The sequence below is a fragment of the Pyxicephalus adspersus genome, chromosome 9 (genome assembly GCF_032062135.1).
Source record: "Pyxicephalus adspersus chromosome 9, UCB_Pads_2.0, whole genome shotgun sequence".
NCBI classification, from domain to species: domain Eukaryota; kingdom Metazoa; phylum Chordata; class Amphibia; order Anura; family Pyxicephalidae; genus Pyxicephalus; species Pyxicephalus adspersus.
In genome coordinates, this window is record NC_092866.1 from 62,627,841 (window position 1) to 62,654,117 (window position 26,277).

The 26,277-nt window shown below is 38.8% G+C and overlaps 1 protein-coding gene across 9 annotated transcripts in view; it reads left to right on the forward strand.

Annotated features, from left to right (window-relative positions):
* Positions 1-26,277, forward strand: part of TEAD1 (TEA domain transcription factor 1) — a 108,632-nt gene that overhangs the window by 35,051 nt on the left and 47,304 nt on the right. For all 9 annotated transcript variants that reach the window (XM_072422296.1, XM_072422295.1, XM_072422286.1 and 6 more), the window contains one exon: positions 5,142-5,395. In XM_072422296.1, the coding sequence (XP_072278397.1) occupies positions 5,194-5,395 (202 nt within the window). In that variant the 5' untranslated portion in view covers positions 5,142-5,193. The remainder of the gene's footprint in view (positions 1-5,141; positions 5,396-26,277) is intronic.

A 26,277-nucleotide genomic window follows, 5' to 3' on the forward strand; every position in this document is an offset into this window, starting at 1 on the left:
ATATATATATATATATATATATATATATATATATATATATATATGCAAGGGTACTCCTAGCCATTAGTCAGTGTGATGAGAATCTAGGGGTTGGTAAAGGACCATGCTGACCTTCCTATCTGGATTGGGATAAACTGAAGTCAAATGTAGGGCTATGCAGTATGGCGGCGTGTACGTATCACAGAATTGGCTGTATAGAATCCCAATTCAGTTAAAACTGGGCAAACTGTTTCTGTCATTGCCCCAAAAATTAGAACTTTCAACCTTCCCTACTCGGAGTTTGCCATTTAGCGGTATTCTGGCCAGCAGCTTGGTTTTAGATCGTACTTCTGAAAGTTATCTGAAACAAAAAAGGTTTTTTGATAGTGATACATTGTAACTATTATCAGAGAAGTATTTCTTTGATTTATTATGCACAATTTATAATAAGCTGTGTTATAGGTTTACAGGATCATTAATGGAACACTAGCTTGTTTTCCGGCTGTACAGCAAATTTGTCTCTTTAGTAACAAAGGAACTAATTCTTGCTGGATGGGTCTCTAATCCTCAGGGATATTTATAGATTGCAGGTCTGCAGCGCCGCAGTCATTAAAGAATCCTTCAGTACTCAAGGTGTTAATGAGTTCTCTTCAGACTTTTCCTTAAGCCGGGAAATCAGATGTGTTAATTAAAATACCGCTGTCCTATTTACCTGCCTGCCTCTCGCAGGGTACAGTGTTTTCACTAATTTGCTAAAATCGTTTGCAGCGATTCTTGCGTTGGCTAGGAAACCTTATCTCTGCTTCTTTTTGACCCGACCCTCGGATACTGTCTATTATGCATTATTGTGTAGAAGTGTGTATGTTCATTGAATCTCGGCCTTTCACTTTTATTCATCTAGATACAGAAATTACGATGATAAAATGCTGAGAATGATGTTGCATTCAAACCTTTCCAAAGGTCAGTTTACTCGAAAATGGTATTCAAGTGATAGAATCTGGCTTCTTGGATCTTCCATCAGTGAGATCCCATATTTCCTGGGTGTTTCCATTCACCTTTGTGTGTTATAGGTCCTTGTTTTCTAAAATATAAAGTGAATGCAAATCCAGTGGCAATGGTGAGAGCTTCTTGAAATTGGCCCAGCAGGTGTGCGGAGATCTCACAGAATCTAAAGGAAAAACGGGTGTTTTTGACTTGTTACAATTTATTGTACTTTCGACCCTTTTATACATTTCACAATTGCTTTTAATGATCATGTTCTGTAACCTGTAAATAGATAAATGTAAATAGACCCCCTCTTACTACTTGTCTAAGCAAGAGTGAAGAACCTTCAATCACCGGTCATTAAATGCAGACGCATCGTTAGAATTTCCGCCTACATCCGTATCCAATATGGCATAAAATCCAATAGGCATAAAATCTTGTGAGACTTTGGCCCTGCAACCTCCATCGATAATACAGTTTGATTGTACGGGGAATCTGTTGAAAGCTGAAGATACATCATCTTAAAGGAAGTGGGAGGGTACAATAGCAATGTTAAATAATTTACAGGTCACAAGTCAGTTTTTGAACGGATAATGCTCTGAGGTTTAAGGCCATATCTTGTGTGTTTTTCACCTTCCTCCGGGGCTGTACCTGGTTAAAGCACGGTTAGGCAAACTCTGGTCTTTAGGCCAGATACGGCCTAGCCAGTAGTCCGGCCTAACGCCCCCCTGGTCGACCCAGCCTAATCCTGGCTGGCAGGGGTTGGCAAGCCTCGGCTCTTGAGCCTCCTTGTTATGCCTCCCTTCCCCATTTACTGCCGCCAGGGTAAGGGGACATTCCCTCACCTCCGTATACATTGCGTAGGAGAGAGATTTCCTTTCAGGGGCGTTCGTTTTGGGGGGCAAAGCCATCAGCTCGGGACTCGAGAGAGAGTCCGGCCTGATGTGTGCCTTCTTGACCTCCTAAAATGGCTTAGTAGCCAAAAAACTTTGCTGACCCCTGTGTTACAGGATTCAGTAACTTACGTCTTTTTAAAAAAACAAATAAATAAAAGCATAAGTTTAGATAGGAATAGCTGGCTTCAACATTTAGATCTCATTAGTCAATCAGTGAGAAGAATATCACCCTTATAGATGGCCAAAAAGATCTCCTTGCAACCTCTGGAGGAGCTTTAGAGTTCCACTGAACCCTGTTTGAGAAACTGATCTAGAGTACTGTTTGAAAAAATGATCTAATGTTGTGCTAACAGTAGTCACAACTACTTTTGTGATATTTTTGCCTTTTTTGTGATATTACCCATCTCTTAGAAGTGTTAATGCTTCCACTAAGCAAACAAATGACCGGTATTGCTATTGAAGATCCAGCAAGTGAAAATTGCTTATAGATGGCCAAAAAGACCTCCTTGCAACCTCTGGAGGAGCTTTAGAGTTCCACAGAACCCTGTTTAAGAAACGGGTCTAGAACAATGAAAAAAGAATAATTATTTAACATTAAAGGCCTGAGCATTAGTAATCATGTTAATAGAAGGTAATTGGAAACAGTGAAGATATAAAAACGTACTTTAATTGCAAAACAAGAGCCTCACTAAGGTATAGATGGGTTACTAATGGGATGATCGAGGGAGGTGCAAGATTTTTCAAGATAGATGCCGTGCTTCATGTAAAATGCTTTTGGCTCTGGAGGATACAGGGAACTACGTGCTAATGCATTAATGATTATTATAAGTTAAGCACTTTGAATTTGAGACAGATTCGCTGTGTTTGATTGGTTGTTAAAGATCCACACAAACAGTTCTTACTTTAGACGCTCTTTATACCGCTTAGTTGAACGATTACAATGATTTTACCCTGGTGTGTATTAATAGAGTGTTATATACTGCTGACATGGGCAGTAAATGCCAGGAACAGGTGAAAGCCTTAATGAAGTCATGCAGCCCAGCGATGCGATACTTGGATTAACTTCAGCTGTGGACATCCTCTGTCGTCTTCTATAGGAACAAAATACTCACTTAACTTTACAGAGCTATTACGCTCATATGGGTGTCCTCACTATGGAGGAAATACCGGTACATTATTTGTTGTGCAATATTGAGAAGATACAAACCTGTGTCACTCAAATCTGATTCTTTGGTTGTACGTTGATATGTATAGAGTGAAGGGTCCTGTGCAAACAGCAACTTGGACTAAAACTATGTTTGTTTTGTAACCTAGAACCTGTGCAAAAATCTACAAAGGTATCAAGATTATCTGAATATAGTCCTAGGAAATATTTGGTTTAAAGTAAATCCTATAATATTATATACTATATCCCTGTATTAAAGATATATGACTAAGTTAGGGGATTTGGATTCTGAGCCCCTTTGAGGGACAATTGATGACATGACTATGGACTTTGTACAGCGCTGCGTAATATGTTGGCGCTATATAAATACTGTGTAATAATAATAATAGATAAAGCCTTACCTATAAATACAATTTCACAAGTTCTTAGATTTTCTTTCATTTACAATAAAAAAAAAACCCTGGTGGTCTTGCCACGAGACCCGTTTACTCGCTCTTTATTCAGTCTCCATTTGCATTTATCTCAGATGCTACGGGTTGATAAATGAACAACAAATCATAAAGCAAATTATAATTGTCAAAATTTGTTTGCTTTTTCTAAATCTGTCCCTACTGATCATTTACTCCCCAGCCATTTTGCATAAGCAAAATTCGTTTTTTTTCTTACTACTCTGCCAGCATATAACTTGTTGCAGCTGCATGGCTGTCTGTACAATGTGAACAGGTTGCAGTCGAAAGCCACACCATCAGGTTTGTAGGGTTTGCAGCAGCAATGTTGGTGCTCAGCTGGAGGAGGCTATGCGAGAGATTTACATTTGGCTGGGGCTGATGAGCTGGAAGGCCCCAGCTTCGAGAGCTCTCTGCTTATGTGTCGGCAGATTGGTTCCGTTCATACTGACACTCCACATGCAACATATGCTGCTAATTTCACTTCATTGCCTTCTTATCAGCAACTGTCACTTGCAGATGCTACGAGGTGACTGTTATAACAGGAGAACATTTTACAGGTCACTGGGTTGGTCTTTATGTCAAAACTACCCATGTCTTCTCCTGACAGAAATGCCAAGATTTCCTCGTCACAAATCTTTACTTATTTTCTTTTTTATTAGGTGCACATGCATGTAAGATCTGTGAATTCCTTGAGCAGCTTTTTGCATGTCACTTCTTTAAAGTCTGCAGTGTTTTATAAAAACAATCATTTTAACACTTGGAGAGCAAGTAAACATTTTCAGGTTTTTACTTTGTGACCTTATTCGTGTGATTTTTCTCTTAGTGTCTCTAAACAAATGGCATCAAAAAATTATCATCAGTTTTAACTCAATCAGGTATTATTGTGCCTTTAGTGTCTTTATTGAGGAGGTTTCCCATCACTGCTGGTTTCGACAAGTAATGAAAGGAAAATGTATCTTTTTTTTTTTTTTTTTTCTTCTCTTTTTCCGAATGCTTCTAATGTTGTGCTAACGGCAGCCACAATGCCATCTTTGTGATATTTGTGCCATATTTGTGATATTACCCATCTCTTAGGAGTGATAATGCTTCCACTAAGCAAACAAATGACTGTTATTTTCATTGAAATCCAGCAAGTGAAAATTGTAACCCTGGATATGTCATGCTATGACAGCCTTAGTTCTTAGGAAAGCTATTAAGTGGAAATATATCCCTAGAGAACCACAGGCTAAAACCTGACAGGGTCTCTAGCTGCATTCTGCACTATCTAAAATTTTGTAAAAGTTGGGGGTTTTATTTTCCATAATAATTTGGAATGGTCATTTTTTCAAAAGTACCAAACTCTCCATCAAGAAGAACCAAAAAGATGCATTTAGCAGCAATACACTAATATGCTGTAAATACCAACCTGAGATTGTATATGGCATTCCCCCTTTAAATGAGAATTTTGGTGGCAGAAAATAAATTCTTTTCCTAATTTATCGTCAGTGAAATGCAATAAAAATCCTGCAAATTGGCACAGAGCAACAGAACGGCCTGGTAAATGGGTATGGGGGGGAACTAAAAGCTTTTATTTCCTTGAAAGATTACTGGCGAGCAGTACTGTACGGATTAACATGAGTGTGATATCGCTACAATGTATTTTAATATCCTGTCCTTCTTCACTTCCAGGTTTCTCTCTGTCCGGCATCCAGGCTTCGGCTTGGATCACCCAACCGCAACCATGGAGCCCAGTAATTGGAGCGGCAGCGAAAGTCCTGCCGAGGACATTGAAAGGATGAGCGATTCGGCTGATAAACCTATGGACAATGACGCGGAGGGCGTCTGGAGCCCGGATATAGAGCAGAGCTTTCAGGAAGCCTTAGCCATCTACCCACCGTGTGGGAGAAGAAAAATTATATTATCCGACGAGGGCAAAATGTATGGTAAGTCTGCCAGCAGCTGACGCTGTCATGTTACACATTAGGTTTAGTAAATCATTTGTGAATGAAAATGAAGACGTATATTCTGACTGGGCCTTCCTCTTACCATCTCTAAAGTGAACCTGTTAGCAGGAACTGTATTTACCAAATTGACATTCTCAGGCCAATAGCTAGAGAAGCAGGTTTAGAGGAGGCAACATCAAGTTCTAGAATGGTTTTATAGAAATAGAATTGTTTTAATTTTCCTCTGGACACTCCCATTGTTTATTTCTGGCTAAATTTGGCAAGAAAAAACTATAGAGGGAAAGTGGTGCAGTAGATAAAAAAAAAAAAGCTAAAGAAAATGCTATAACACTATTCTTGTGCATCTCTGGCAGTCCGATATCCTAAATATGGCCCTTCCTGCCAGTATAGACTGTATATTTTCCCCAACCACATGCTGGGTTTCTAACCTGAATCAAGCATGATAAGGTTGTATAAAAAAAAAGATTAGTAGCTACGGAGCTTAGCCCTTCAAAAGGTGTGAGCTTTTGTATGGATAGTTCTCTTTTTACATGTTTATTTTCCCCCCACTCTTTCCAATCCATTAAGGAAATCCAGGAGACTTTTCTATAGAAAGCCTCTGGTCTAAACAAAAAACTTTTTAACAAGTCCTAAGCTGTTTGTATTTGTGGATGGTTTAGGAAGTTCTTTAAATGGAAGGGAAAATGGTTGACCTTTGGTCATGTCCCTGTACTTTTTGGACAAAAGTCTTTGAATACCTGATCATCGCACTTCTATGAGTTTATTAGCCATCCCATTGCTAGAACAACATCCATTCTTCTTGAAAGCCTTTCCCCAATATTTCTGAGAAATCTATGCATTTCCACAAGTTTCTTTACACATGCTTCTTCAGTGTCAGTGACTTGCAGTTTACTGCGCAGCAGTGCTCAAACATTTGCTTTGAGTAGGACTGTCCATTAAACACTAAGAACAAACTTACAGGAAGAAAGCCTGTCCTGCTCTGTCCATGTCTCCGTGTAGCAAGTAATCCAATGGTAATTGGAATTTAAGGGAAGTCTTGGTCACAAAATCTTTTTAACAGTGCATTGTATATGAAGTTTACATTTAAATGGTATATTGAACAACACATTAAGGTCTTGGTACTGATTATAGTTCATCATATGTGAGTCCCTTCTTAATAGAACACTGATGTTCTTTGATGCACTATACCCCTCACTGTGTGTTTTTAGTTACCGATCGGTGAAAATGTTAATTTGTAATAAATGAGGACACGTCAGCTCTTGCCTATTGAGCTAGGTGTTCGAGTGTGCTGAATCCGCCTCTGATATTGAGAGGCTTTTATGTCATTGGAAGACAGGCATCTGACAATTGTGTAACAAGAATTATAAATAGGTAACCTAGTTTCTTTGTTTTCATTCCGTGGGTGGATCCCCATTGAATCATGTCACACGTGTTCACTTCTACTGCCCTGGATTTTAATTCTCCTCAGAATTATAGATGGCCAGAATTAATATATAGGTTGTCTATGGTACACATACTGCATACCTCGTCAAATAGTGAAAGCTGCCCTCTGTAATGTTTCAAATATTTAAGAATCATCCTTTCTTTGATGAACAATAAAAAATAAAATGCAATATTTTCGACACTAAATTCAGGAGGATACAAAGTAATAAAATGCACACCCCTATCTCAAATTAGCAGACCTTTTCCCCAATGCCTCCTATTTCGTACTGAAATAGAAACATCACTTGCAATGAAGTCATGTTAGAAGGAATAAAGTCGTGAATGCTGTTTTGAAGTGGTTTAAGGGTCAAAGTGCTACATGAGGTAGAGTAAGGCTGAAAAACAAAGTTGTTTAATGCTCTTGTGCCTTCTATATTTGTGTGAGGATGTCATAGACGTTGATGACTCCACATATCTCTCAACAAACTTTGACAAGAATTCATTAAATCTAAAATTTTCACCATTTAGGGTGTAGGTCTTCTAAATAACAAGTCTTACCCTCATTCCCTTTACTTCTATTGCTAAATCTTATTCAAACATCTTCTCTGCTTGAAACAATTTTAAGGGTCCCGTACCACTTTTACTCCAACTGATGATTAGGCCAACCTCAGGGTGCCATCTTTTCTCCACAATATTTACATATAAAAGTAGTGAATCTGCTCACCACTGATCTCTGTGTACAAATATTTTAATCTATAAGCAGCGACACACCATACATGTCCCTTTTGTGTTTAGAGGCACACATCATATATGCTCCTCCTGCTAACGCATTTTACTTCTGCGGAATCTTCATTGTAGCGCTTCTCTAATTGGAGCACAGCTGGTGTGAAATGCGTTATGTGAAAGGTGCTGGTGTGAAATGCAGGGAGGACATGGATGTCTTGTCTCTGCTGACAGAATAAAGTTAGGAGTATGAAATCCTACTTTCATTACAATATCCTTTAGCAGCAAAATAAGGCATTTGGTTCGGAAAACATCAGATAAACTAAAATTTAAATATAGAATTTCATATGTGTTGATACATCCACTGCAAAGCATAACTTTACCTATATTTTTGTTGATGTTTTTGATGGCTTTAGAATGTCTTATAATGTTTTTACTAAACCTAAATATAACATTTAAAAAGACTGAAAAAAGAAAACACTTTTGTTGCGTAAACATCTCCCCATGACAGAGTTATGTTTTGGCCGTCGTTTCCAAGCAGCAAAGAGTTTTTGTAGCGACAGAAATGGTGCAAACGTGACCAGCACATCCTTCTGCTTCAGTTTAGGCAAAGAAGCTTAGCAAATGCAAAGGAAAAATAAAAGTTCTACCAATCCTTTATCTCCTCAGGTGTGGTTTTGGAACTAATATCTTACAAAGAGGAAAAAGAGAATGTGACTTTTAAGGCATAATATTTCCATGCAACAGTTTGATAAAACCATAATTTTATTATACAATACAATAATTTACATATAGTTAAAACAATAAAACCGTAACATATTCCCATATAGAAGTCTCAATATTGTTTTCATAGACAAAATCCACTTCATCAGGAACTTAATTGAGATCTATAAATTACATATAATACTCATATTTTAGAAAATCCATAGCATCCATATCCATGTGTGTTTATATGTAATTTATAGACATCAATTAATCCTGATGAAGTGGACTTTGTCTATGAAACGCGTCGAACATTAATTGAGACTTCTTCATTGGATTATTTGTTATGATTTTATTGTTTTTACTATATGTAAATTATTGTATTATATAATAAAATTATCATTTAATCCTAAACTGTTGGATGTAAATATTTTGCCTTTAAAGTCCCGTTCTGTTTTTCCTCTTTGTAAGATATTTGTTACCTGGGCATTAACGGTATATTCTCTTATCCTTCCTTGAATTAATAAGTGGTTTTGGAGCTGCTAAATGGCATAAATAAGGTTAATGAGGATAGATTATTTTAGGTTAGCAGCCCGGGCATTTTATATTAGAGCTCAGCAGCCCTGTCCATCGCTCTCCATAAATGGCTCCTCAGATTTATTCTGCCGCTCTTGCAGACAAGTTTTTTAGTTCCTAAGTAAGTAACTGTAGGATCCTGCAGAGAAAACAGCGCTCAATGTAGAGGGGAAAGCAGATGGTACTGCGGCTGCCACCAGCTGTGCTCCAAACTGGCCCCCCCTTCCCGGTGCTGGCTGGATGATGTAATGGAAAGATCCCCTCCGCCCCCCACCCCTCCTCTCTTTGGTGTGCAAGGCTCTTCCAGGCTGTCAGTGTGGACTGAAGGCAGCAGCAATCCTCTAGGCTTTTAGTTTGCAGCTGTCATGTGACCTCAGCAGCCAAATGGAACATAATGTCTGGAAAAAAAAAAAATATAGACTCAGGCTGATGCTACTCAGCTGCTCTTGGCAGAAAGTTTGTAGGCCCTGCTGGATTGCTGGGGTCTGGAGATTAACTGATCTCTGCTCTTCCACATTTTGATTTGCAATTAAATTGGAGTAGGGCTGCCTACCGCACAATGCCTGCTCTGGTATCGCTCTTGCAGTTTGCTGCTTATCCTAAGCTTTGCTTTTTTAATATTTTTTATTTTTAGATGTAATATCCTTCTTTTTTTTGGTGTGTTCTAATGGTATCGTAGCTGGCATTATGTACAAGAAAAGGAAATGTGATTTTGCAATGTGCAAATGCAGGGAGTTCAAGCAAAGTGCAGTAATTCATAGCAGCCAATCAGAAATTGTTTAAGAGCTGAATGGTTGCTGTGAGTTAAAGAAACTGTGCTCACATTCAGACTTTATTATTAATAAACAGGATTATTATAGCACCAACATATTACGTAGTGCTGTACAGTGCAGTGCACTGACGCTGTCTTTTCATGCAAGTTAGGCAGGTGGTGGGAAATCGATTAAATTGGAGTTCTGTAAATCAGAATTCTTATGGCTTTAGTAATGATGAAGTGAAAGGCATTCCTTTGGCTTTGTTTCAATCTGATTACTGTGAATGGCGCCTTGTATACTGCAGACACGTTTACAGAGAATCTTGATTCATTCCGATCTGAGAGCTTACAATCTAATATTCTCTTTGTGAACCGTTCAAGGGGTATCAATATCCCTTGGGGGTTTTGGAATTAAATAATGGGGTAGGTGACTGAATAATCTTTGAATAGCTATGGCAACAAAAAATGTGATTCTCTTTGAATTATTGAACCCATTGTTGTATAGTTTTTGGAAGAAAAGGTCAAAATTAAAATTGCATTTTATGTACCATGTGGGCTAAAATAAATTTGGTCTGAAGTGTTCATCGGTTAGGGAACTTGCAAAAAGCCCCCATTTCCCTCAAGAGACTGGCCCAGTCGGGTAGAGGTATTTGTGCTTTGTAAAGATCATTTTTGGCCTATAATGCCATTTCCACACTGATTAATCAATAAGAAAGCCTTTGTTGAATAGCTGAACAAATGGCCCTTACATGCAGCAAAAGCAAACCCCATACTTGTAATTGGGACATTCTTCATGTGTTGGAATACTGTTGCACAGTGCTGAAGGTTTAACAGGTGCATGGAGTCTGTTCATCAAGTAGACTGACAGATGAATTAGACACGGTGAGAGACATACTGAAATAGCATTCTAGCATTGGCAACTCTATTTAAAAAGGTTTTGTGCCATGGTAATGATATAGATATAAACCATAAAATAATAAAATATGTGATTCCTTCTGTGTCCCAGGAGGAGCAATGCAAGTGCATGTAGACAGGAAGGAGCATCGACAATGTTGCAGGAGATGAACAATAATAAGCAACACAGAATTAAAAAAAGTAGGATGTTAAAATTATAACCATAATAATATTATATTAATACCAACAGTTGCTTGTGATAAACTTGGTTTTAGCATAACTTTATTAAAAATTGACATTTACACCAGCTTTTTATTTTTTAAACCAACACATTTTTTCATACAACACAAAGCAACAGCTAAACCTACAGATTTGTTCCCGTATTCAACCCTCTGCAAATCTAAACAGCAAGTAGACCTAAAAAAACCTGCACCCAATGTATGAAATATGTCTCAAAGTCCCTAATAAAACCAGTAAAGGGACTCCATGAAACGCATATTTGAGGAAGACATGGCTACAATTTTGGATTAAAGGTTTTCTTTCATTGGCCATATTTCTTTCATATTTTAATTTTGAGATTTAACATGTCAGATATATAAATCCTAGGGGTAAAGACAACAATTATAAATCACATGTAAGTTAATAAGTCTCTGTAATATGTAGCCCAGCAGCCACCTGTCTTTTATCTAGATGAAGTGGCTCCTGGAACTGAACATTTACTGTCGCTCTAAAGCTAGCCATGTACTATGTAATATTTGTGATTAATTAGATAAAAATGATTCAAATTTATTGTGCAAATCCTTTTTTTCTTCTTCTTTTGGTCGATCAATTAATCGTAACCAAAATGAGATCCAATCTAGAGACCCAAATCTATCCCAATGTCATTCAACCTGATATCCCTTGGGAGCAGTAGGGTCAGAAGCCAGGTAGTAGGGCTTCTTTTTTTTTGCAGTATACAGACCAACACTTTAACCCTGCTTACAGGAAGAAAGAAAGGATAAACATAAGACGGCTATAGAAAGCGTTTATATTATTATTTATATAGCACCAACATATTGTGCAGAGCTGTATTAAACTGCACATTGCTAACAAGCTGTTAGCTGTACATTGCTAACAACAAACAGATACAGACAGTGACACAGGAGGAGAAGAGGACCCTGCCCAGAAGAGCTTACAATCTAACAGGTTGGTGAAGCAGCACACTTACGATTTTCATATAGTCAATTATCCCTTCTCTGACACTGCAGATCACAGAGAGAAGAATTCATTGGAATTGAGAGAGAGCTGCCATATCTGATCAAAAATAGAATTGTTTTGTTCAATTCAACATTTTTGTCCAATCAATAAAAGATAATACAATGATACATGACTACCGTAGGGGAAAACTGTAAATGCAGGTGCATGTAAATTAAGTGGGCAGCAAATAGCAGGCTGTAGTTCTATTTAGTTTGGATTCAGGTGTGTGGCCCCGGTGGCTTCTAGTACATATGTGGCGGCATTGATATCCGCTAAGCCTGGGAGTACTAAAACCTCTGCGTAAGACGTAATTCACAATTGTATGAACGTGGAAGTGACTGCATTATGTGACCAGTCAAGATGCAGATAGTAAAGCTTTTAAACTTGGAGAGAAAAAAAAGAGATGTATTGATTAACATAGGTTCAGATCCTACAGCAAATTTGGCATACTTGGCTTCTCAATAGCAAGGCCGAATTCCCCAAATAGTTTGTGCGCCGTAAGAAAGCCGTTTATTACCCTGAAATATTCCAGGATATTGAGCGTTCAGAAATGTCATTTTCAGTAAGCAAATAGCAGATGCGAGGTATTGCATTGCGTGCTCTGTCATGTGTTATTGTAATCACTGTACACACATTTGCTATTGTCCTCTGTGTCTCTCAGCAACATCGACAAATTGTATCACAGACACCTGATCCAGCCCGGCGGTAATTGTATAGGGTGCAGCAATGGTAAGGTGATATTTATTTAAAAAAAGAAGAAAAAATCATAGACGTGTTTATCATAGCTAGTAAAAAAAAAAAAGACAGAAGTGAAATGCTGAGAACTTAATAATACTAAATATAAAGGTGAAAAGGATTAGAGGTAACTGGAGCTGGGCACAGCCTGTCCACTTCAGAAATCAGAAGGCTCCATTAAGGAGAATGGGGTCTTTGAAGTTAGTGGAAAGAGCATTTTCATGAGGTCTTGACGGGGTGTGTTCACTTTTTGCCCTCATGATAACTCTAATAAAATGGCCCTTACGTTTATAATAGCAGGAACATTTAGATCTTAAAATAGAACTTAGCATTTCCGTCTATTGAAGGGCTGGGCTATTGATATGCAAATTACTTGATCTAATTAAAGGATTTGTGAAGTCATGACCCAGTTGTATCCCTAAACCTCCCTTTCTTCATCTGCAACATATCTCTGCATTATTGTTTCCCTTTACCTTCCTATAGAAAGAAACTGCTTCCACCAATAGGCTTGTGAAACTATTATTGGGCAGCTGCTGCAATCGGGATGCATGACGAACTCTAGATCAGATCTTATTGGTGTAGGCATGCCTACAGAACTACATCTCCCAAGAGCCTGTTCCCTGTATACAGTGTGAGTGTAGGTGGTTGGGGCAGCCAGGACAGAGATGGATGTGGATAAGTGGAGCCTAGAGGTCTGGGGTGGGCTAACATTACTACCTAGATTTTGCTGAAGCAAGGGCAGAGTTGTTGCTTTAATAAGCAAGGTAGGCTTGTTTTTTTGCCAAATTTTAAAGGGACATTACACCTGCAAGAGTTGCATAGATGTGTTGATTTCATTTTGCGCATCTACACACTAGATACCCACTATTACTTGCTGCCCTATGCTACCTAATAAATCATTTCAGTTTTCAACACACAATTGTTTTTTATATACTGCATGGGAAGAAATTGTAGGTGGGTGGCAGCCTCTGTATTGCGAACCAACTGATCAGTAACCACGCAAAAACAGCCAGGTGGTTACTGAAAAATGCCAGGAGGTTCGCCCAGCTAAAAGGGTCCGGTGAGGACACTGGATTTGCAATACTGTTCAAGCCGTATTTTGATCTTTACTCATGCCTAACAGAAAAACCAGATTTGCTGCTGCAGCACAGTTGCATGTAGAAATCACCTCTGTTATTTGGACAGTGATGTAGCCATAGCATAAAGTGTCCTTTTTTTTGTTTTTTACTGTTAGTGCTTTTTTTTTCTGCCACACTGGATTACATGAGAGTGATTTAGGCATTATTTCAATATAAAAATCTATTTTTAAATATTTTTAATTTGCTGTAGCCGCTATTTAAAGTACACCAGTCGTTAGAAATGCACAGGCTTCCATTTTTGGCATATTTTCTAAAAATATTTATAGGTTGGCTGTAACACCCCTAAAGATGCATGCGCTCAGTGTCAGAAAAGTGTCAGAAATATATTTCTTTACCAGGCCAGTGACTGAAAGCATTAAATCCAGAGCTCCACCATAACCGTGAACATGCAGGAAATGTAGGGCTTCAACCGTGAATGGGGGCTGATCTGCTCTGGAGTGTTGAGAATGTACTGCTTCATGGCCGTAGTTGGAATTTAAAAAAAATAAAAATAAAATAAAAATGTTTAATGCACGTCATATTTAACGAAACCTAGGGGTTTAAGGGGTTCTTGCATTTGGCAGCTGACTTAGGCTGGTTTGGGAACTTGTAAAAATGGAAGACAAATGTCACTTGATTTACAGTAACATTGGGGTGGGTGTAATGCCCCAACGGAAAGTTCCTGTTCAGCAGCATTCTTCCCTTTGATGTTTTAACAGCTAAATTGTGTTGCTTCGAATCTTCAGGTGGCAGGTGTTTTAACGCCTTTCATTTCACTGCTAAATTTCTGTGCGCAAAAGGGTGGGTTTTTTGGGTGAGGCCCATCAGGTACATTTTTTGGCAACCATGAGAGCTCAGCTACCCTGTTCCTGATGGAGTTCTGACCCTTCATATTCTTATCCAAAGCTGCAAAACCAAATGTTTTAACTTAAGATTTTGGGTGATTTACATGGATCCCTAGCCTTTTAGGCATGTCCAACAGGTCTGCATATCCAATGTTCCCATTCTGAGGGGTTTAGTATTTTATAGAGATGGAACTGGGATACAAATTTCCCAGGTGGGAATTACGGCAGAAAACCTCGCTATTGGAAGTATACAACACATAGATGCTGCAGAAGGACGAAGCTGACCATTTGCAACCCCTATTTATTGTACAGGGCTGCGTAATATGTTGGCACTATATAAATCCTGTTTAATAATAATTATTAATAACAATAATAATAATAATAACCTCCAGTGCTCTATCTTTTTCTTTTAACCAATGTTATTAGAGTTAAGTTATGAAAAGGGAAGGAAATACAAATGATTAGGAATGCCTATGAAATTCTAAAAGATGTTTCAATTGGTTTAACTCAAACAGGGGTGCCAAATTATTAATTATAATTACCAGGATTTATATAGCACCAACATATTATGCAGCACTGTACAATAAATAGGTGTTGCAAATGACAGACAGATACAGACAGTGATACTGGAGGAGAGGACCCTGCCCTGAAGAGCTTACAATCTAGGAGTTCAGGATTCACATGCATTTGTATTATTTCTCTATAGGATCACAGTAAACACAATTGTTAGGTGTGCAAAGAGGCAAAAAATTACAATCCTAAGAAAAAATGAAAAAGTGCAGTGTGTGTGTGTATATCTCACAAATGATGGACAGTTTCTATAATGAAACTCCATTCCTTACTTTTCACCACAGTACAAGCTTTATTCATCCTTGCACATGAGCCTGTTACCCTAGACAGATGAAGCTAATTGAGGACCTTAAGGAAATCACCTTGCCTTTAGATGTGTAACATAGTAAATTATCAGAACAAAGTTCCATTTGGCCTCTTCATTTCAGACGTGTAGGGAAGGTGAAGGGCACAAAGCAGAATCGGCGGGAAATGTAATAGGATTTCAGTTTGCTTTTCTCACTTGTGACATATGCTTGGTATTCCTGTGAAGTCTTTTCCTAAAGTATCTTCTACGAATCAGACCACCGCTGCTACAGTGTAACCTTTAACACATCACTTTATTCTGCTCTTGATGTATTTTATACAGAGGTGGCTGCGGGATCTTCTGTCTTTTCTAACCTGCCAGTATCGGGTTAGCCTAGGCATACTGTCACCTCCCAGACTCTTCAGATATCCCAGGACTTCAACACCACCCATTGCCAAGGAATTGAATGCTTGTTGCTGGTGATAAGGGAACTAGTTCTTTCATATTGTATTCAGATTGATAACAAATTTTGTATTTTGTATAATGCAGAACATAAAGGCCTGAATGGGGCAACAGATTTTATATGGTGTAGCAAACATAACTTAGCCTAGCAAAAATAGAAGCAAGATAATTAACTACAGAAAAATTAATAGCAATGCTTAACAAAACATTTTTTTTAAATTTATTATGCAGATGCCTTAGGATAGAGGTATATTCTGTGTAATCCATTTTATAGTCTACACAGAGCACTGCACTTCTGACATGATTATATTACACATAGAACACTACGCCTCCAACACGACTGCTGGACACGAATATAATACAATTGTGTAACTACATAAAACACTTCACCTCCAACATGACAGACCAGTGGACGACATTGAATTACAATTCCATTACATTTCATACATAGAACACTCACGCTGAACGCTCTCAAAACATACATAGAACACTAGAACGCTCTCAAAACATTCTCAAAAAGACCAACCACTGGATGTAATTCTAATACTGTTCCAGATTGGCACCATTAATTGAACTTTTGTCCACAGCATTAATAATGTTCATAAAATGTAAATGTTTCATTAGATTGTATGTTGTGCACCAGGAAGATCTGTAGAAGAGTTTCTGTTGAAAATCATGTTTGTGATGGTGGGAGGAACATGGGCGAGGTGTTGTGTAACACAAATGACAGCCCAGCAGAAATGTTGCTTTTTCCTTGAGGTGTGCTTGTTGATAAACTACTTTGACCTGCCGAATCAGTATGAACGTCTTTGCCAGGGGGGACTGGAACACCTTGCTGGGCCCTCCGGCAATGGTGACATTAAAGCAGCTGTTTGTCTTTGGCAGCTTTAGATCAAGTTACTGAAGGTGTGGGCTTGTTTTAATTATTTACCTGGCAGCAGAGTTGCACTCTGAGAACTACAGAGACAAACATGCCGACAAAAAGGGGACTGCTCCTGCACATTATCTGTCCCGATTTCCACACAGAATTATATTTTATTATTCAAATGGCTCTAGTTGAAGTTGCCTAGGCAGAGGTAATGCCATCAGACTACTGCAGGCAGAAGAAAGCATTTCATAAGTCTTTTCCTCCAGTGATTAGACTGTAATATTGGGACGCAAGTCACATAGTTGTGAAAATAACCAAATACTGCATAGGCACCAGAATTTACATTATTGGGTCTAACCTGACCGGCATCTAAATTTAAATGACGCCTGAGCACACCTGGCTTATACATACTCAGGTTCTAAAATGTCTGTAGCTTAAAACAAAGAGGTGAAATAGAAGGCTTGTTTATCACAGATAGAATCCTTAACATTCACCTAACTTTGCTTTCTCCTGGCTACAATGTTTTCTTTAAAGTCTTTTACAGATACGAGCCAGGAGAACTTTTAATATGGCCTTGAATCTTACTAAAATGATTTTGCATTCACCCTCATGCCGTCTCCTCCTTCACCCTCATGCCGTCTTTTTACCTAAGCCAATGCTAAAAGTTGTGTCATGCTTACCTGTCATCGACTCTCGTCTCCTGACATCCAAACACAGCCGTGTGACAGGTCAGCTGGGAGCTGTCAAAGGATGAGCAAGCTAGTCAGTGGGTCTGATTGAACAAACGTCCTGCCCCTTGACCAGATCCACATGTCCCACTGCCAGAGCTATGTTTGGATGCTGTGACCTGGAGGTGGCTTTGAGTTGTTGACAGGTGTGACACAACCTCTGTTTAAAGGACAGCAGAAGGGTGTAAAACATATTAACACTTGTTGAACTTTAGGTCCATTAGAGCTCTTGGGATATACAGGAGGAACAAGGACAAAAGATTAGAAAATTTTTTTGCTAACTTGCTTGCTTGATAGAAATGGTAAAGGAGTTGGATATAGACAAAAACTGCACTTATTGTTCACAAGTTGATGTTGGACCTTATTACCAATGTGGATAACTTTTATAGCCAGAGCTGCTACAACTTGGGTATTGCATATACTAGTCAGCATGTCTACAGATAGCATGCAATTTTAGAGGATCCACATTGGGGGGAATCTGTGCTCAGAATAGTAATACCAAGGTCAAGCACTAGTCATCTGTATTACCTGTAGGCTTCCTGCAAGGTAGTATTTCTCATATTGGCTTTACCATGCCTGCTTCATGTGTTTGTGTGGAGGTGACCATCTTGGTAACATGGCATTCTCATGTCAGAGCTGCCCCCCCAATGTCTGATGGAAAAAGAAGAAAGATTAGAAGGGGAAGAGTAAGCTCTGATCTATGGAACAGGTGAAGCAGGGAGATCCTTGCATTACAGTTCCTTAGGTTCAGCTGCCTCTCCAGCAAGGAGAACTGGTAGAATCTCAGTAAAGATTCTGATGAGACTCTCAATCAGAGGCAAATATGCCATAGATAATATCACTGTGCAAATATCCAAATATGAGGGAACAGAGCCAAAGAACACTCCTATTTTTCAAATAGAATTCAAGACCAAATGTACATTTTTTTTTAGGGTACTACTTGGGCACAATGGACTCTGAATCCTGCAGCAAATCCTCACTTTTTCAGTTCTTAGTGTTGGATTTGTCTTTTAGGCATAACTTTGGTTTCCGCATCCAGTTGTAAACTTTAGCCAAACCATCCCAGCTAATTTTTTAAGGTCCCCTTTCTTTACCCTACTACTTTTTTAGCATTCAAGGGAAGTTCAATAGTGTCTTTCTTTGCATTCCCTTGTTGGTGATTTACTGATGGTTGTAGATATCTGGCTTGAGAAAAATAGGAAGACAGAAAATGATATCCGAGAATTGCAAGGGATCAAAACTCCATTCGGATCAGACGCTATCTAATCTTATTTGGAACCATCCTATTCCCAGGGAAGTCGTGTACAAATGATTTCATTTTCTTTCCTGGACACGGACGGCGAACGCCGTCGTCTCACTGATGCTATTAAAGAATGTTGCTGGATGAAAATTAATAAAATACATTGTTGTCTTTCCTTAGGCATTCTGCAAGCTAAGCTAATACCCAGGTATTCCAGATATGAGAGATGTTTGGAGATTGCACGAAATGTTCTGCCGTGCCTGATCTGAGATGTACAGTGTTCTGTCTGCCCTCCGGCTCTTTCTCCTTAGAACTGAATGTGGTTAATTAGCATCTGTCGTCATAGCAACTGCCTCATCGTCTAAAACACACTGTCTGTTCTGTGTGTACGTAGTTTATCCTGTCACCCTGTTTACCTGAAAGGCTGTCGCATGACTGTCTTATTCTAACCAGAGTACTGGCACGCAAACTAAACACAGCTATGTTTAAAGGTAAACTCCACTGTGAAATGAAACCCTAAAACACATGCTAGGGGTAAGACACTTACCTTGCAAAGCTTCCAATTTTTAAACCAGGAGCTGCTTTAGTGCACCAGACCATCATATTCTTCGCAGACCCATTCTGGACTAGGGAGGCCATTATTCCCCAGGTAAAATGCAGTGAAATCTTGCAAGTTCTGTCCATAACAAAGCAACAGTCATATTTAAACCTTCCATTTAAAGTTCAACCCCTGGAAAAAAAAATGTGAGTTTTATCTACATCTGTTCTGAAGATGCCGAAATCAAACCACTACATGCTAGGTGGAAGGATCCGCTTGCTATAATTACATGGTCAGTTGCAGTAATGTAGATGTTTTCCCATCACATCTCCAAAGATGAAAGGCTCCTTGTTGTAAGCACCAGGATGGTACTGGAATGCCTGAAACTTTGCTTGAACCTATTCTGCAGACTTTTAGGAAACAGGCAATCAAATGAGATCTGGTATTCTGTATTCACAATACTTTCGGTTGTAGGAACTTAAAAACTTAGATTGTAGAATATTGTCATACATACTGAAGGTAAGCTTGGTTTCAATGTTTCCATTTTTTACATTAGATCCATAGTTACATAGTAGTTATGTTGAAAAAAGATAAGTCCATTAAGTTCAACCACTAGGGAATTCAACATATCCCAGATATAAAACCCTATGGACATAGTTAACCCAGAGGAAGGCAAAAAAAACCCTGGCACAATTTGCTCCAACAGGGGAAAATAAATTCCTTCCTGATTCCATGAGGCATTCGGATGTTCCCTGGATCAGCAGTCCCTGTTATCTTTAAAGTTAATTTTAAAGTTTTTTAATACTCTGATTTACCCCCTTTTTTCTCCTTGTGACCACTGTGAGCAAAACAAAAAGCGGGAAATCCAAGAAGGGAGACATTTTTTTTTTTACATGACCGCTGTCCATAGAAGAGGAAGTGAAGACAATTTCAGGGACTTTCTGATTTGCTTGCTTGACCCAGGTTTGTACTTATTGGATTTGCTTGATATCCAGGTACCTAGTACTGTAGTAATGTCAGAAGTTGCATCTTACTTGCAATTTAGCCCAATTAAACAAAAAATGAACAAGGCAAATTCCTCAAGCAATCATGTTGATTAGTGTAAATTATAAATATTACCTTTGCAAATGAACTTTAAATACATAATGTAAATATGCTTGGCTGTAGCTGTGCACCTATCCACACATTCCAGTGCTGCAATCTTTCACAGCCGCGTACATACGTGCAAAATGTGTGAATGGGAGAGGTTAGGGTCATACTTTAGGCTGTGGTAGTATGCGGTGTCTCGTTGTGCGTCTGTAATTGCTGTATGGGGAAAACAGAATTAAGGTCAGACAGTTGCTCACGAACCAGTTGCTATAAACCCACTTGATTCGAAGTATACAAATCTTCTGAGTTGCCCTTTTTCACCATCAGACACTGACCTACCTGCTGAAGCCCATTTAGCTCATTTGAAATCCTCTGCTAATATTTGTGATGTTGTGTAGGTTTTTCTTCCAGAATCGTATCTGTGGTCTTTATTGATCGGTTTGCTTAAGCTTACCTAGCTGTTCTTGAACTATTAGCTCGGGGGGTGAGAGCAGAACTCAGAATATGATGGAAGGCGCCTTTCTGCTTTAAAATTTACAAAGATTTTCCCCTCATCCTCTTCAAAACCCATGGTTCTCTGACAAATTTGTCCACAAATCCATTCATTTTCTTAATTCATGCATTGCAGGGGAGTGGGTGAGTTTTTAAACGATTTCTTACTACGTAGAATGCTTTCCTCTTAGGAAAAGAAGTGTGGGAAGCTTTGATGTTCATTCACCAGGAAACATTTTATCTTACATTTTATCTTTGTCAACCTATGAGAGAATGTTTGCTAAATGAAATTGTGAATAAGAGGAAATGATTTCAGTTAATTCATGTTTTAGCAGGCGAAGTGGTCTATGCAGAGATAATTTGGGTTTGAAGAAAACAGAGTCTCACTCTTAATGGCAATAAAGTGGTATAGGTTCATGGACAATAGTAGAAATACAACTGCAAGGATATATTTTTCTCATTTAAAAATTGAGCATGTGATATACTTTTTAATTGAATGCTTCTGCTGTGTGCACGGGAATCAATCCAATCCAGGGCACACTTCTGTTTCTTTGAACTTTTCTCTAAATTTGGTCCTTGATATATTCTCTACTACATATCTTAGTACAATGGTTTCCTCCAAATTGTGACTTGGAGCAGACCTATGGACCTCTACAAGTCCAAAACGTAAAGCTAGATGTATACCAACTTTTTTTTTTTGTGTATGAGCTGCTTTCCCCACCTCCTAGATTGTAAGCTCTTCTGGGCAGGGTCCTCTCCTCCTCCTGTGTCACGGTCTGTCATTTGCAACCCCTATTTAATGTACAGTTTTATGTAATATATTGGCACGATATACATTCTGTTTATTATTATTATTAATAATAATAATAATAATAATAATCATTTTATACAGGAAAACTTTTTTATTGACATCTGCCCCTCCTGTAGAGTCCCAACAAGCAACTGCAACACTTTTACTGCCTCGCCTGCCTGCAGAATCCCATTGATTTTAACGTACTGTCAAGGTTATGTTTAGTACGTGTTTTTTGTTTTTGTTTTTTTTTTTTGTCTGATTATTAGGTACGCATGACTAATATTAAGCACAAATTGTTGATGATTATATGGCTTCTTCAGAAAATCCGTAACATTTCAAGCATTGCTTGGGTTGAGCTGTTCAGTTTTTTTAAGGCGTGTTTTATTATAGTGACCATATCATCGGATGTCATACATGCATTTGTTACACATGTTTAGTTGTCACACACACATTTGCTACACATATTTCTTTCTCTGGTTTTTGTCACATGCGTTTAATGGCTTTTCTGTTGCTTGTTGTGCATTTTACGACGAGAAGATGGCAATGTGGTTGTTTTTAAACCACAGGCACTGTTAGATGCTAACCGCATTATCGGATTAGGAGAAAAATTTGCTTGAGTGAAATTAAATTAAACTATTAAATTTGAAGGCATTACATTTAGATAATGTTTGGTAAATATGCCCTTCAGTGCTTTGAAGTCCACAAGTTTTTTGCTTTTTTTTTCCTTTTTAGTTATTAACATGAAATGCATTAGGAATTGTACAGTGCATGCATGTCAGAATGAGGAACTTCTGGTTACAATTATTGGGCATTCTGTTTAAATAATAAAAACAAGGTTGTCCTTAAAGTGTAACACTTGCTTGTTCATAATTGCATTTTGTCTTTATTAGTAAGGACTGTCCCGAAGCTGTTTGAGTATTGACAATGAACTGCTATCAGCCTTTTGTAATCACTGTATAGCAGATCTGGAGTTTGAGAAGAATAAGCAGCAGGGATGTTTAGATTTACTTTTATTACCTGAGCAAAATGATAAAGCCTCCTAAAGGTGAATATTTTCTTTTTATTTCGACCCCAATCGGTGGGATGTATTGGGCAGCCAGTGAACAGTCAGTCAGAAAGTGTTGGCCAGTCAAAATGCCCATGCCATCCTCTGTCCACTGTCAAAAACACCTACAACTGGCACATAGGTGTCATCGCTATAACTTTTCTGAACTGGAATGCTGTTTTTAAACGACCATTCCTTCAGCTTTGCCAGCAAAAGCAAGGTTACATTTTAGGTTTATTGTTCTGTATAACAAAATAAAAACTAAGACAAATGTGTTTTCAAGTGGTGTTGTGCCTTAATCTGATGTGTATTCAATAAAGGGTACTCATAAAATAAAAAAAAGTCCTTTGAAAATGTCACATTGTAGAAATTCTCAGTGGCCCATTGTGTTAGGCCGCCATGTGAGTGCATTGCATGACAAAACTGGGGCCATTTTTCTGATTGTGGCACTTTTTAATGGTCACAATGAGCCCTTGTTTTCCGAAAGGGTTTGCGCTGCACTTGTTTCTTACCCACGCATTGTAATTATTAGCCGTAAACAAAGCTTTGGTTTGTTTCGCCGTTCCGTGATTTATGTTCTTAAATGTCAATATAATACACCCTGCATGTTACAAAAGGACTTGTAAGATGTTCACTTACTGCGAGAGCAGCATTAAATAAAATGTGCGTTTCTTTCTTTCTTTTTTTTTTTTTTATTCACCTCTAAACGGGAGTCATCTCTGCTGTGCTCAGCACTTGTAAAGACGGATTTTGGAGGCTTTCTGCCCGGCCGCTTAGAGTCTCGCTATTGTTTTCGGGACTGAAACCAACACTTCTGTCCAGAGTCCTCCTCAGCAGCTGGGCCTGTCACTTCCAGTGCTCTCCATCCAGCCAGACTATTGGCAGAAGAAAGAAGCCTTATTTATGTGAAGGGGGTGCAGCAAAAAGTCTGCTGTTTTTATTGCAGCATAAGAGCATAAATTGCGGGTATCGGCTCCTTCAGTTAGAATTCTAGCAACGTGATGTTATTTAGATCCAGTTTTCAGCAATTTTTACTAATGTAGTTGAACTTAATTCATGTGTATCTCAATTTAAGAACAGCAATGTAATCTGCAGTTTACCAGCCATAGGATGCGGTGGCTGCATTTTGCAGGTTATAACGGTTTCCTAATTGAGCTTCTATTCCTCTCTCTTCCTTCCTTTTGTGCTGGTTTCTTCCAGGGGCACAAATCTTGATCAGTGCTTGGAAAAGCAGTAAGTCAACGGCAGGATCAGGGGGACGAGATTTTGGAGAAAATACTTTTACAAACTGACTTTGCCCATTGCTGTTTATAGTTTTTTTTACTGTTCCTTCATTCCACCCATGGGTGATAGTGGTTATTGTGCCACAACTGCAAAGGCTTCTGTCGGGTGTCCATGGACAACTAGAATTTTATTATTATTAAACAAGATTTATATAGCGCCAACATATTACTGTACATTAAATAGGGATTGCAAATGACAGACTAATACAGACTGATACAGGAGGAGAAGACCCTGCTCCGAAGAGCTTACAATCTGGTAGGTGGGGGAAATTCACACACAATAGGATGGGAGATATGTAGTGGTGGGAAGTAGTGGTGGTTTCAAATGTGAACAAGCAGCTGGCATTTTAAAGTGACTCTATGGTTAGATAAGAAGATTGCAAAAAAAAGGGAAGCCATGTATACAGAAAACCATTACATGGTCAGCCTTTTTTTCAATCTTATTAGGGACAGCATTGCATTAAACAATCATACTGTTTTTTTAGAGAGCTTGGCCAGAGGAGTGGTAGAAGTGTTGTATTTGGACAGTGATATCTGGTGAAGCAGCTGCTGTCCAGGAATAACCGATGGCACAATCCGTCACCTGCAGTTCCCCTCCTGCTGACATGCCAGCTCCCTCTCCATGTCCCGTTTTACAGTCCTAGCATAACAATCTCTGTGTTTCACTGACAAATGGAGGTCTTTGTTGGCTTTCTCTGACTACTCTGATCAGTAGTCGTGATTACAGTATAATCTCAGGAATGCGGAGAGCCTGAGGGGGCCCCGGGCCCCACCCCATGTTGACACACAGTAAATAATGGAGCTGTCAAACAGGATATGTGGGCCTTGTAATTATGGACAGACTAGGGGACATTAGCTGTTCCTGCTGCCTATGAAACTACTTTATTGACTTAGATAATGGCTGTGTTTGTATGAATCTCCATATCTGGACATTTTAAATTGGTTCTACGGCACTTTTATGAGTATGAGGATTTGTTTCAGGAATAATAGTATGACCTTTTATTAGTTAAACCCTTCTACATTTAATTATTCATTTTTTGTGATGTTTGTCCACTTTAGGGAGATTCAACTTCACTTCCTGTTTGGGGGCTGACGCAGATCACCTGGACAGGAATTGATGGGAAAATCTCCACACAAAGCAAAAAAAGGCCTGCAATGGATTCTCTTTTCTATGTTAAGTCTACTAAGGGGGAATGAGTTCTCACTTACTTCCTGTTCTGCTGATACCAGACAGGAAGCGAGGAAAGGTCTCCCCTTCTGACAGCAATTTAAACCTGACACTGCTACTAACCCTTTCTCACACAATCTAACACTAAAATCTGTTGGCTCTTGAAATGGTGTATTGTTACATCAGTTGTTACAGCAAGGTTTGCCCACACAAATGTGTTTTCCCTACCGGGGGCTTAGAAGGCTCATGTTCTCATAAATGTTTCTCCTTTTTTTTTTCTTCCCTTTTTATTACTATTAAATCTGTTCCATGTTTACAGCAAACTTTCTGTGTAAAAATTCCCTTCTTGCTAATTGTTCCATGGAATTTTGTGGGCCCATACCTGTCGTTTTCCCGAGCCGCCTCCCCCATGTGGATGTGTAATGTTTCCGGTTCGGCTCTGCCAAGTCTGGAGACTTGTGGAAATGCTTGTCAGCTACTTCAACACTCAGCCTATGGCACAGCTAAAGGGGAACTACAGTGTTCTAATGACACAAAACGTTTAAAATGTATCACTTAGTAATCTTTTGGTATTGAAGTATATGCAAAGCTTTTTATCCCTAAACCCTTTCAGCACCTCACTTTGCAATGTCACTCCCCCCACTCCATTTTGGTTTGCTGAGCTCCAGATATATAGTACTTGGTGGCAAAAGCACAGCCAGGGTATTTAATATTCAAACATGGCGGAGAGTGAGGAGGTACATAGTTAGTTAGGGTTTTGTATATTGGTTGCACATCAGCCTTTCAGACCAAGAGTGAAAAATACTTAAGACAATCTTCTCAGTACTGAAATACATTACACTTGCTAAGCCATAGGGAAACTCCGTGACATTGCATTTCTCACAGACAGCCGCATTCCACAAATTCATAGCACATACCTGTTCCTGACTATGTAATTTGGAGCTTATTGCGTTATCAAAATCCATTACAAAAACATTAATGAGTCGTCTCTGTGTTCCTCACCACTTGTTTGCTCATCCTTGCTGCGTGGGTGTGGTGGGAAATTGTCATTGGCTTGGTGGATAGCACGGACATTGCAGGTAAATACAGGAGAGATGTTTCTGCTTCAATTGGATTTTTAGATGTTGAGTAGGCAGGGGTGGCTGTACTGTCACTACATGTGCACTGAATCAAAATCTGATTGGCTTCTATGGTTGCCACACCTTTTACCAGTCCTGAAATTTTAGATACCATTTGAATTTAGAAATACTGTATGCTTAATGATGTTAATGAGTAAATCAATCCATTAATTGCT